The 14,077-nt window shown below is 35.7% G+C and overlaps 1 protein-coding gene across 1 annotated transcript; it reads left to right on the forward strand.

Moving 5' to 3' along the window:
- The first annotated feature begins 9,457 nt into the window (after positions 1 to 9,457).
- On the forward strand, positions 9,458 to 10,158 carry LOC133193094 (uncharacterized). Its single transcript, XM_061329069.1, has 2 exons — positions 9,458 to 10,052; positions 10,154 to 10,158. Exons 1-2 carry the CDS (start codon positions 9,458 to 9,460, stop codon positions 10,156 to 10,158), a joined length of 600 nt encoding a protein of 199 aa, XP_061185053.1.
- Positions 10,159 to 14,077: the final 3,919 nt, after the last annotated feature.

A 14,077-nucleotide genomic window follows, 5' to 3' on the forward strand; every position in this document is an offset into this window, starting at 1 on the left:
TCCTCCATTTCACATAAGGTACAGCGAGCATGAATAGCTCTTGGCGGTGACCTCTTCAAGTTACTGTGTCCCGCTAAATCCCGTGCTGGTTAGTGCTATTCTCATTCATTCGTGATCTTCGACTGAATAATAACTAGCTTAAGGTTTTAACGCATATAAAGAACCATCAAAGCAATATCAACTTTTTTCGAAGTGTAACTTAAATACTTTTGGAATTGTGACCACTAACTCCAATATCAAATCAAGTCGACTTAATTGCTAAGAAGAAATATCATAATAGTATGGCCAATCACAGTTGGACAATTATTTATATATAGGTAGGATCGAAGCACTCAGTGTTTTTCAAAGTTGGAGGGATGGGGGTGGGCAGAGCAACAGATTAACTAAAAAGTACAACCATATGATAAACGTACAATATTAAACAGAAAAAGAAAAAGTTCCTGATTAACTCTGAAAGACACAAAAAAGGAAAACCTCTAAACTCGATATATTTATTGGGGGGGGGGGGGGGGGGGTAGAAGAAACTTTTTTGTAAAAAGGTTTTGGGGGAAAAAGTAATAGGAGGACCCACCTTGCCCTCCCCCCCCAATACTACATGTCTGATAAGAAATGAACGATTTCACAAAGTTTGGAGTCTCCTAAGTTCATGTTAGGACGGGTCTTGCAATGTCTTAACTTTAGGAGAAATCCTAAGATATGTCTTAAGTTAGGACAGATTCAATGGCCTTACTTAGGACTAAAATATCTCTTAAGATATGTCTTAGTCCTAAGATGGCTTCGATAGCATGCCTGCAGAGGTGCCTAGGAGGAGAAAACAACCCCTGTTGACCCCGTCAAACCGACTGTGACCCCTATGTATTGATCAGGTAGACGGAACGTTTCCTAGTCAAATTCAGTAAAAAACAAAGGTTAACAATTGGTATGAAACAAGTCGCCAAAATATGGCCCAATGATAGGTTATATTTGCTAACAAGGTCATTATTACGGTCATAGAATGCCGACTTTAAACGAGTTTGTTGAAATCCCTGTAATAACAACTTAAAGATGTTCTTAATGATGGGCTATTAGTATGATGTTAAATCTTTTCTAGAATTTTAACTTTCATTGACAAAAAGAATGATCCCGTAAATTCAGACCAATCTTTAAATTTACTGTCAACTGTTCGACTTTCAAAATAATCAGAAAGTTTTGGTATGAGGATGAATTTACAAAGAACTGATATAGAATTACAAGGGAGCCGACTAGGGTTTTATTGTGTAAAAACTACTATAGAGAAACTCTTTAATTTTATACCATATGTACCTTACATTGACTTCAGTATACATGCCAAGTTTAGTGAAAATCTACCGTCTGGTTATCTTTAGGGACCATCTCAAAATACAGGTACATTTACTATAGGATTATATAAGAAAACACCCTTTTCGCACTTCGGAGCAAATTATACAAATGCTACTATAGACTTTTTGCTCAAATTATATTATTTGATGAGTAATACTATATTGTACATATTATGCAAGAAACACACAATTCTACCGTCTGGTTTCCAGAGGGGGCATCTCAAAATGTCAAAATTCATGATATTTTCCTGTTTTTATGGAGGACTACAAAACATGACTTATGCCACAGATTTACATAAAAAATAATAAAAAAATGATTGAGAGATTCTCAATTTCTTATGATCAAAATTTCAAGAGCATCTATTTTATACTTTTTATTTTATGGCATAATTTATGACCCCTCTTAAAGAACTTCGGTTATTCATAACGTCAAAAACACGCTACTCCGACATCTATCTACCCATCATTTGAAAAATCGTTTAAAAAATCAGTTATTTAAAAACTTAATTAGATTTTTTAACCTGAGATTTCTCATATTTGTTAATTTTTATAAATTATGTAAAAATAGTTGCTTTAAAAGACTAAATACGCTTTATATTACTATGCTGCACGAAGTATTGCGCAATGAAAACCCCAGTCGGCCCCCTTAACATCAGAAATCATAACATTTCTTTTGATATTCTGAAAGGATATATTTGGATTTGGGGTTTTCTCTTAGACTCCCCTTTCATTGCTTAATACTTGAATTGTTTTCAAAATTAAACATCTCTATTTAGGACACGTTTATATGATTTGAATTTAAGATTCTTTCCTCGCTTTAAGTGAGTAAAGTACATAATAATTACGTATTATGAAGAGTGAAAATTCCAATGTAACATAGAACATCTTTTGTCAAACTTAACGTGGACTATATGATCTCTTCGTGTCAGGTTACATGTATTTCAATTAAAGGATGGCTGGATATATTCCATTTTTGTTTGAGTTTTTTTTTCCTTCACATTTTTGTTTGTGCCCTTTTTCCCAAATTTTTGATCAAAGGTACACAGATTAATCATACATATACACGAGTAATTTAGTTAACCATTGTCTTAGCATTGCATTTTGTTTACAAAAGCCAAATAGCCTCAAGATGAAAAAAGAAATCTTCAGTTGATGGAATGAACTTAAATGAAAATTATTAAAATTAAAATGACTAGAATGATTGAAATTCAATGACTACGATATTCTTCACTACGTTAAGTCAAACATCTGTGTTTGTAAAGAGGCGCATGAGCTCTGTTCTTGTCAGTTATACTGGTGTATAGATTTTACTTTCTCATATTTCCCCTCTGAATTTTCTGGATTATATTTTTAACATTTTTCTTAAGGAAGCTCTAAACACTACACACTAAAGAGTTCTATTTGTAGGGTAGTTTTATTGAGTTAGAGAGATCTGCCCTTAGAAGAAAAATAGAATATATGGGAATCTACAGTTAATGATACAATTTCTTATGAATTAAAGTTAGATCAAGATTAAGTAATTGAATTCATAATTTCCATTAATTTTTCCGATGCAAGTAAACAACAGTGATTTCTGTTCACAAATAGTTCATTGTCTTTGAACATTTTTTCTGCAGAAATAAGGCAGGTACCCTATGTTGAAAATGAACTACATACACTGAATATGTGCTCCTTTATATGATATATTTTTCTCAAAGTCCAAAAAGCATTTTTCGTTAGTGTTTAGAGCTTCCATAAATACACAACATTTTTTTTCACTTTCTTTGAATACTATTAATTTAATTTTAGTTGTAACACATCAATTGATTGGACAAAAGATTTCGTTTCTATCGTATAACATAAGTTGACTACGTCACAATGAGTACATTACGCTTTAGAAGCGGTTTATAAAAAAGCGTAAACTGTCCCAAGTTATGTTATATCGTATAATTTAATAATATATTACTTTCTCTCTATATATAAATAAATACTGCTAGTATGTTAAATGTATATTTACAGTGTTTCTTATAGATATTCTTTATTACATATTAACAAACAATAATTATAAGCATTTTAAAGGATGGATTTTACGCGGGTTAATATACTTAGCGCTCCATTCCTTAAAAGCAATGAGCCTCCGCCCCTTCGGGGCCTCGGCTCCATTAATTTTAAGGAACGGATCACTACTCTTACATTAATCCTTACGTCATAGTTATGATGACGTCATAATAGGAGTATTACTTAATGTCACATGCACTTTAACGTTACATATAGGAAGATTATCATCAATTCTCGTTTGAAGTCAACATTGAAAATTCTATGTTCGATACAATGATCTTGTCGGTAAATACAATCTATCATTAAGTCAAATGCTAATAATAGGCCATTATTCACACACTGAATTGTCTACGATTTTTTCCGTTTGCCCGATCATGACAACAAGCAGACGGCGGGTGTGACTGGTCGACAGGGGATGCTTGTTCCTCCATGGCGCCAGATCCCACCCCTGATGCTTTTAGAAGTCCATATTTGCTCTGCTCTTTCTATTGTTTCAATGGACTTTAAGCTTGATTGCTGTTCGTTATCTACATATTTCATTGGTCATCCACAAAATTACTTTGTTAAAATTCCTTATGACCATAAATATACAAGTACTCCGAAGTTGTTTATGTCACTCAACTGATTCGATACGCAATAGCATGCTCATAGTAAGATCAGTTTTTAATGAGGCAAGCTACTGACAAATAAGTTGATGTTATAATGATTTCCAACCGTTTGAGTACAGCTTTCTGCAAATTCTACGATTTTTATAATGACCTTCTTTGTAAATTCAACCAATCGTTGGATCGTATTTTGTCTGATATGTTTCATACTGTTCGTTAGGTCATTGCTTTTATACTTAATTTGACTACAGATTTCTCCTTATATCTGAAAAATACATAGGGTTCACTGACATTTGTACGGAAGCCGGTTGGTGCCAGATAGAAAAAATATTTTATCTGGCGGCCGCCAGATAAATAGATCTGGCGGCCGCCAAATAATTTTCTGGCGGCTGCCAGATAAGTTATCAGATAAGTTATCTGGCGGCCGCCAGATAAGTTTCTGGCGGCCACCAGATAAAATATTTTTCTACATGGCACCTACCGGCTTCCGTACGTTTGACAGGTCAACTGGCGATTCTTATTTTTTCTAAGCACCTGATCCCACCTTTTGTTTTTCCAGAGTCCGTGTTTTGCCCTATCTAGAATTTGTTTTGATATCTGAATTTGTAAGATTGATCTCTATTAGTTATCTTGACCTTTTATATTGCAAAAGATGTATAAATATCATAACATTCTATTCATTTCAACACACTAGTTATACCATATAAACTTATGAATGTTTTGTTGGTGCCTTTCAATTATATATAATTATTCAATTCTATATATTAGTTTATTCAGGATATAACTTTGGGCAATACAGCCCATCAGTTTACAAAAATAACATATAATAACATATATTACAAAATGTAAGACTCTCAGTGAGCCTAAATTGGGGGGTGAAACCCCTGGTCAAGTGTTCCTCAGTCCCACAGTTCCACTCATTTATAGTATACAATAATATATATTGAACAAATTAAGTACAATACAATAAGCAGCACAATAAATAATTCAAAGTTATAATACAATATATAGCAATGATGTTTTAATGTACAGACATCTGAAAATATAAACCTTACATAGATAGAAATTAGGTTAACCTGATTGATCTTCGTTGCGTAATATTAGAGCATAATGAATATATTTCCCTAAACCAACTAAAGTAGATATGCGGTTGGTACCCAACAATTGGATTAATTTAAAAGTACTTGGCGATTTGTAATAATATTCATTTATATATTTTTTTCTTAAATTTAGATATCTAGGGCATTGAAGAATGAAATGGAATTCGTCTTCTATTTCACGTGTATTACAAACATCGCATAATCTATCCTCTCTACTATTGCCTTGGTATCTTCCGCATTCTATGTTAAGATAGTGAGACGAAAGTCTAATGCGGGAAATATGTTTTTTTAAATTACCCTGAAAAGGTTTTGTTAAATAGGATTGCATTTTACAGAAGTCAGATTGGACAATATGATTATATAGAAAGCATTTTGACGAATTATCCATAAATGCAGTGCACTCTTGGAGGTATATATCTAGGATTCTATTTTTATACACGTGCATAAAATGAGCAAAGTTTATTGCTTGCTGTTTTATATATATATATATATACAAGCTTATCTTTTAAAAAGATTGGTGAGCTAGCGCTGTAGCATAATAAAATACAGAAGAAGATATCTGAACCATTTGTTAAATTTGCTGAATCGATTAATTATATAGGAAGGCAGATTGGTGCACTGGGGGTTGAATTTGGGGGGGGGGGGGGGGTCACAATTCAGAATGGTGAATCTAAGAGTGTGCTTCACGTCGGCAATGGCATAACTCCCAACTGTGCTTTAAGCATTCTGTATTTTACTGTAATTTCAATTTCGAGGTGAAAAATAAAAGGTCAGTAGAACCAATGAGCACCTTCGGTCCTTTCCGGCAAGCTCGGAAAACATATCCGAGGTTGCCGCGGTTTTCTGAGCTTGCCGGAAAGATCCATGAAGGTAGATTAGAAAAGCTATGTAATCATTACAACTTTAGAAATAACAGTCTTGGTTTTATAAGACCCGAGTTACTGTTACTTTTTGTTCATTTGCGTGCAGGTTAGACAACAAAACACGAAACACTAAATTGGCATGTCTTTCCGATATACTCTGAAAAAGATTTTTGTTGTTGTTGTTGTTTTTTCCGAGCTTGCCTGAATTATCCACTAAGGTGGTAAAACTGTAAGGAAAGCTAGATGTCTAGACTCTTGGCATTATATGGCCAAATTTTTTCTTGTACTTTTATGTGTAGGTTAGACAATAAATTAAAAAAAAAATCAGAATCCGGATCTAGACTGGTATTGACTGCCTCTAACCTACGAAATGTATATCGCGCATATCAGACAGGAAAAGCCTGAAATTCGGATCATTTCTATTTTTGTATGACAAAACGAAATTATTATCGTACAGTCTATCTAAAGTAGTTTCCCCAGAATCCCCGACCGTGAAGTCGAGCATGCGTATTTCAGAAATATAGACTAAAGTACTAAAAAAAGAGCACTAAAAATGACCAACGACACGAACAATAGAAATTGTCAAATTTTCGGGACGCCCTGTCCCTTCCTCAGGACAAAGAAAAAGGTTAAGTCATAAAAACAAAGGAAATAGAAAAACAAAAACGGCTAGCACTACTACTAAACTACCAAACACTATTTATTTACAATGTTACATGTTGAATTTGAATTTTATAATCAGTTGTAAAGAAATAGATTCGGACCGCTATGAAATACGTCCGGTCTTTCGGGTGTACTCTGGTGAAGTGCGATTTACATAATTGAACGAATTAATTATCGCTAATTAATTACGGCCAAGCAGTAAATCGTACACTGTCTTATTCTCTCAAAATAGCTTAACTTTACATAATAAAAAGAAACCAAAGAAAGATAATTCAGATGTATTATAAATGTAATTTGGAAATGTTTTAGGACTGTTTATCGGATAAAAGAAAAAATAAACAAAAATGTAAGCAAAAAAATCTATGCGTGGGTTGTCCTAGAATTGATAAAGCGAAATACCGGTAAAGTTAACACTATATAGAGAGAATAAACTTGTTTGTTACAATCAGGAATTGGGTCTAGCTCACGTTCATCCTGGTGAAGTCATTTAGTTTGTTGATACCATTAGGGCGGAATGACTTCAGTCTGTGCATCCAGAACTTCTCCTTGCTTTTTCTCTGAGCATCGGTCCAATTCGGATTATGGTCAATAACCACTACTGTCATGTCCTCCCATTTGTGACCTTCAAGGTTAAAATATTCCCCAACGGGTTCATTGAGTTTTTTGGTCTTAATGGTCGAACGGTGATTATTGATTCTCCTGCGGATATCTCCCGTTTCCCCAACGCACTGTTTGGAACAAACTTTACAACTGATGAGATATATGCAGTTTTCTGTTTGACAAGACAAATTCCCTAGAATTCTGTAGCTGCGGCATGTAACGGGGCTTTTAAAGCTGTCTATGTCAGAGCTGTGCTTACAGAGAAGACATCTTCTGTCAGAGCAAGCTCTAAAGCCTCCGTTAGGTAATGGATTGTCCAATCTGGTTCTAACTACCATGTCCTTTAAGTTCCTCGTGCGCCTGTAGGCAGCCAATGGAGGTTCCTTAAAGACCTGTGCCATTCTTTTGTTAGAGTGGAGAATTGGCAGGTTCTTTTTAAGAATACCGCTGAGGTTCTTAAGGACGGGATGGTATGTGGTTACCAGAGGGACCCTGCTGCTATTTCCTTTCTCCTTGTAGAGTAAGAGGTTTTGTCTGTCGTGTCCTGCCATCTCATCAATAGCAGTTTGTACGTTGTGGGCTTTGTAGCCTCTATTGCATAAATGGGACTTTAGGAGACTGCTCTGTTCCTGATATAAGGCAGGGGATGAACAGATGCGACGAACTCTGGTAGCCAGACCCTTAGGCACACCCTTGAGTGTGTGTGGGGGATGACAGCTAGTCGGCTTGAGATATAGGTGGGAATCGGTGGGTTTCGTGTGGAGACTATACTCGATTTCGCCATCAATCAAGGTGGATGTAGTATCTAAGAATATGTTTTTGGAATTAGATACGTCTACAGTAAATTCGATGGACTGATGGAAGGTGTTGGCAAACGAAATGAATGCTTCGGGGCTCTCGCGGCATTCCACCCACTTCATCTCTATATCGTCAATGAAACGCAACCAGCTAAGGGGCCTAAATGGTGCTTGAAGTAACAAGTTGCGTTCGAGTCTGCCCATGAAAATATTGGCATAAGATGGGGCCATTCTCGTACCCATAGCAGTGCCATTAACCTGCAGGTAATGTTCTCCATTAAACATGAAATTGTCACATTTGAGAACATGTTCAAGGAGCTTGGTAATGGACTCAGTGGAAGGAGTTTGTATTGATCTACTGTCCCAGACTTCTCTACAGGCCTCGATACCCTCATCGTGCGGAATGTTGGTGTACAAAGATGTAACGTCCATAGTCACGAGAAGGGTATGATCTGGAAGACCAGTCGAGGGCGTCTTGTTGATATAGTCTGTGGTGTCCTTGAGATAGGATGGCAAATTTTCTACATGTGGACGGAGATGCAAATCAATGAATTCAGAAATTTTCTCCGTGGGATGTCTGATTGCACTAACTATGGGGCGACCACATTCAAACTCCTGAAGAAACAACACCAAAAATCAATCAAAACTAAACATCGTGTTTCAAATTTACAGACCTACTTAAAGTGTGACATTATACCTAAAGGTTTCCAGATTAATGTCACGCCTAACATAGGGCCAATGTCCAAACGCTTTCAAGAACGCTGGGAATATATCACAAGGAGGTGTTCTAGACAATTGATGTCACTCTGTCTTTCTTGGGATATTCACAAGTATTCTAGACAATTTGAGAGTGATATCACGTCCTTAGAATCATCCCTCACTGATAGCATGTCCCAAGCTAACCTTGATGAAGCCCATAATATTATTGCCACCTACAATATGGCCCTAACCAAAGATCTCAACAATACTCAAAAGAAGAAATTTCTCCGAGACAATGTTCCACAGACCAGAAACGACCGGTCAGAGGTCAGAGTTAACCAATCACGTAAACCCCGCTCTAGACGCTTCAAACGCAAAAAGGCAATCACGGGGGACGGACCCTTACAAACTCCTGACATCTATCCAGTGCTCAATAAATCTAGTGTTCCTCTCTCCGAGTCGGAGACCTCACTTCTTTCTAAGGGGCTGAATTTCTGTCCCACGCCACATGAGGTCGACGAAAAACAAGTCAGAGAGGACACCCGAGCATTTTTTCGGAGACTTCGACTGAAGGAGCACTTCTCTAGAAAAGACTCCGATGATGACTCATACGACTCTTCCCAGCCACAATTGTACGACTTAGAGAAACACAAACTCTATCGGCCCAAAAGCAACTGGGAACCTGCACCAGGTAAATGAGGAGCCCTTGAGTCGTATATTGACGCCGTTGAGTCAGACATTGAGAAACTCCTTTCCATGCCAGACAAGGCCCCCGACAATTTAAGTAAGGAAGAGAGATCCGCCTTACAATCATTAAAGAATCGGGATGACATCGTGATCAAGAAAGCAGACAAAGGCTCTACAGTAGTAGTACTTGACAAAGAGACGTACATGGCGGAGGCCCATAGACAACTCTCAGACGAACGTTTCTATAAGAAACTTGACTCTGACCCTACTAAAGAATTCTCCACCGCTATCACCAAAACTCTAGATGAAATGTTTGAAAATAACGAGATTGGTATAAACGTCTATGAGACACTCAATCCTATTGACTGTAGACCAGGACAATTTTACCTGCTTCCTAAGATACATAAAGAAGGCATGCCAGGTCGCCCCATAGTTAGTGCAATCAGACATCCCACGGAGAAAATTTCTGAATTCATTGATTTGCATCTCCGTCCACATGTAGAAAATTTGCCATCCTATCTCAAGGACACCACAGACTATATCAACAAGACGCCCTCGACTGGTCTTCCAGATCATACCCTTCTCGTGACTATGGACGTTACATCTTTGTACACTAACATTCCGCACGATGAGGGTATCGAGGCCTGTAGAGAAGTCTGGGACAGTAGATCAATACAAACTCCTTCCACTGAGTCCATTACCAAGCTCCTTGAACATGTTCTCAAATGTGACAATTTCATGTTTAATGGAGAACATTACCTGCAGGTTAATGGCACTGCTATGGGTACGAGAATGGCCCCATCTTATGCCAATATTTTCATGGGCAGACTCGAACGCAACTTGTTACTTCAAGCACCATTTAGGCCCCTTAGCTGGTTGCGTTTCATTGACGATATAGAGATGAAGTGGGTGGAATGCCGCGAGAGCCCCGAAGCATTCATTTCGTTTGCCAACACCTTCCATCAGTCCATCGAATTTACTGTAGACGTATCTAATTCCAAAAACAGATTCTTAGATACTACATCCACCTTGATTGATGGCGAAATCGAGTATAGTCTCCACACGAAACCCACCGATTCCCACCTATATCTCAAGCCGACTAGCTGTCATCCCCCACACACACTCAAGGGTGTGCCTAAGGGTCTGGCTACCAGAGTTCGTCGCATCTGTTCATCCCCTGCCTTATATCAGGAACAGAGCAGTCTCCTAAAGTCCCATTTATGCAATAGAGGCTACAAAGCCCACAACGTACAAACTGCTATTGATGAGATGGCAGAACACGACAGACAAAACATCTTACTCTACAAGGAGAAAGGAAATAGCAGCAGGGTCCCTCTGGTAACCACATACCATCCCGTCCTTAAAGGACTTATCGCATGATTTTTCAAAAATCTTAATTTTATGAAAAATATTATCTACAACCTTGTTTATTAAAATTCTGAATACAATAAACGTTGTTGAAAGCATATTTTAAGAGATATTGAGAGTTGAAATTTAAATACGGCAATATGCATATTTCAGTCGGATTTCGGCGAAATACTGCTCTGACGTCATAGGCGACAATTCAGTGATAGAGAGATGAGAAGTTGCACACTATTTACGAAGTTATCAACGACAAATGCAGATTAATTATGAAAAATGCTGAAAAAATTAATTCTTACCGTGATTTTCAATTACTATAGAAACATTAACTAGTACTAAGGTATAAGAATTTTGAGATATTTTAGTTTTTTTATTCCAAACATTTAGAATCTGTAGGTCTGATTACGGCAATGTTTCGTGATCGGAAAATTATTTTTCAAGACCGCCAACCTTTACAAAACATATGAAAGCATACTTGCATAAATTAATATCATGTTAAAAACGAAGAATAACAAAGTTATGTAATATTAAATTTGTGAATCAAATAAGTTAATACATGTGATAAAATGACAAATCAAATTGTATTGTGATGGCGAGTTTCTTCGTCTTCGCCGCGTCTCCCTCGCTATCGTCGCTGCTATTTTTACAATGTTAACGGATTTTTCAGATTATTTCTTGCTGACAATTCTAAAATATAAGGTTGGATATGAAATTTCATATCGATAAAATCAGTGATTTGGTCGTCCATAACGCAGAAAATTCAGGTTGTATCGCATATATTTTAGTGAGATTTACGTGAAGAGCTGATCAGCCATTGTCGCCTTTGACGTCACAGGGTCACGTGATCGCTATCTAATTAACTTAGATTTTTAATTCAGGGGTTTCCATTTGGGTCAATAATTGGTTAATTACCGCGGTTTATCAGCAGTAAAAACACAAAATTTATAAACTGTGGTCATAAGGAACGTTTTACGCTTTTAATTTCAAATAATTTAGAAACATGCGATAAGTCCTTTAAGAACCTCAGCGGTATTCTTAAAAAGAACCTGCCAATTCTCCACTCTAACAAAAGAATGGCACAGGTCTTTAAGGAACCTCCATTGGCTGCCTACAGGCGCACGAGGAACTTAAAGGACATGGTAGTTAGAACCAGATTGGACAATCCATTACCTAACGGAGGCTTTAGAGCTTGCTCTGACAGAAGATGTCTTCTCTGTAAGCACAGCTCTGACATAGACAGCTTTAAAAGCCCCGTTACAGGCCGCAGCTACAGAATTCTAGGGAATTTGTCTTGTCAAACAGAAAACTGCATATATCTCATCAGTTGTAAAGTTTGTTCCAAACAGTGCGTTGGGGAAACGGGAGATATCCGCAGGAGAATCAATAATCACCGTTCGACCATTAAGACCAAAAAACTCAATGAACCCGTTGGGGAACATTTTAACCTTGAAGGTCACAAATGGGAGGACATGACAGTAGTGGTTATTGACCATAATCCGAATTGGACCGATGCTCAGAGAAAAAGCAAGGAAAAGTTCTGGATGCACAGACTGAAGTCATTCCGCCCTAATGGTATCAACAAACTAAATGACTTCACCAGGATGAACGTGAACTAGACCCAATTCCTGATTGTAACAAACAAGTTTATTCTCTCTATATAGTGTTAACTTTACCGGTATTTCGCTTTATCAATTCTAGGACAACCCACGCATAGATTTTTTTGCTTACATTTTTGTTTATTATTTCTTTTATCCGATAAACAGTCCTAAAACATTTCCAAATTACATTTATAATACATCTGAATTATCTTTCTTTGGTTTCTTTTTATTATGTAAAGTTAAGCTATTTTGAGAGAATAAGACAGTGTACGATTTACTGCTTGGCCGTAATTAATTAGCGATAATTAATTCGTTCAATTATGTAAATCGCACTTCACCAGAGTACACCCGAAAGACCGGACGTATTTCATAGCGGTCCGGATCTATTTCTTTACAACTGATTATAAAATTCAAATTCAACATGTAACATTGTAAATAAATAGTGTTTGGTAGTTTAGTAGTAGTGCTAGCCGTTTTTGTTTTTCTATTTCCTTTGTTTTTATGACTTCTTAACTTTTTTCTTTGTCCTAAGGAAGGGACAGGGCGTCCCGTTTGACAATTTCTACTGTTCTTGTCGTTGGTCATTTTTAGTGCTTTATATAAATTTCCATCCTTGACCTTGTATCTATTTAGTAGATCCGACACTTAGGATATATGTTGTTGGTTTTTGTAGTGCTTTCTATATATATATATATATATATATATATATATATATATATATATATATATATATATATATATATATATATATATATATATATATATATATATATATATATATATATATATATATATATTAGGGATGTCAACGAATATTCGAATATTCATTCGATGAGTTGATATTCGAATATGAATTTAAGATTCGAATATTCGGTGTTTTTTCAGATTTCATAAAAAGAAGTACTGTGTTTAATAAATTTTGATTAGAACAGTGCTTGAATTATCCCTGTTTAATTTACTAGCGATCAATTTCGATCGCCTGATTTCCCTTAGTACTTTCTTATCGTATATATCTATTAAATTATTTTGTTTTGAGTAAGGTATTAAAGAAACGTATTTTCATAGTTTTTATTAAATAAATACGATCGGATCTAGAATCGAGGACAAAATGAAAACCTTCGCAGAATGTCTAAAAGACCTGAAGAGTATACATGTACTTATCAAAATAAATTTAATTGATCATTGAATGTCTATGGTAATATTTGTTTATATTTTAAAAACATTGTATCAAAGATTATAATCATATCTCTTATTAGGTTGATAATTGTAATTATTAAATTACATGTATTGAAATCTGAACAGTATACGACTATCCTGCCTTTGGTAAGACGTCTGGTTCCTCCGAGCTACTACAAAAACACATGTTTCATTCGTTAAAATTATAGTTTTCTACATTTAAATCATTGACAATTATTTATTTCAAACATTGACAAATATAAAATGGAATTCCTTATTGTACATCTACAAAAGTCTTCATACAATTTTACTTCCAATATAAGAATGTTACCTACGCTAAACCTTTCATGAGAGTAGGATGATGCCTTTAAAAAAAAACAAAACAGATTTTATTTATTTTATCGAATATTCGAATATATTCGAATACTTTTATTGAATATTCGAATATTAATTATTGACAAAATTGACATCCCTAATATATATATATATATATATATATATATATATATATATATATATATATATATATATATATATATATATATATATATAT

The sequence above is a fragment of the Saccostrea echinata genome, unplaced genomic scaffold (genome assembly GCF_033153115.1).
Source record: "Saccostrea echinata isolate AGI-Se365-2 ecotype Australia unplaced genomic scaffold, CSIRO_AGI_Sech_v1 ptg000027l, whole genome shotgun sequence".
Taxonomy (NCBI): domain Eukaryota; kingdom Metazoa; phylum Mollusca; class Bivalvia; order Ostreida; family Ostreidae; genus Saccostrea; species Saccostrea echinata.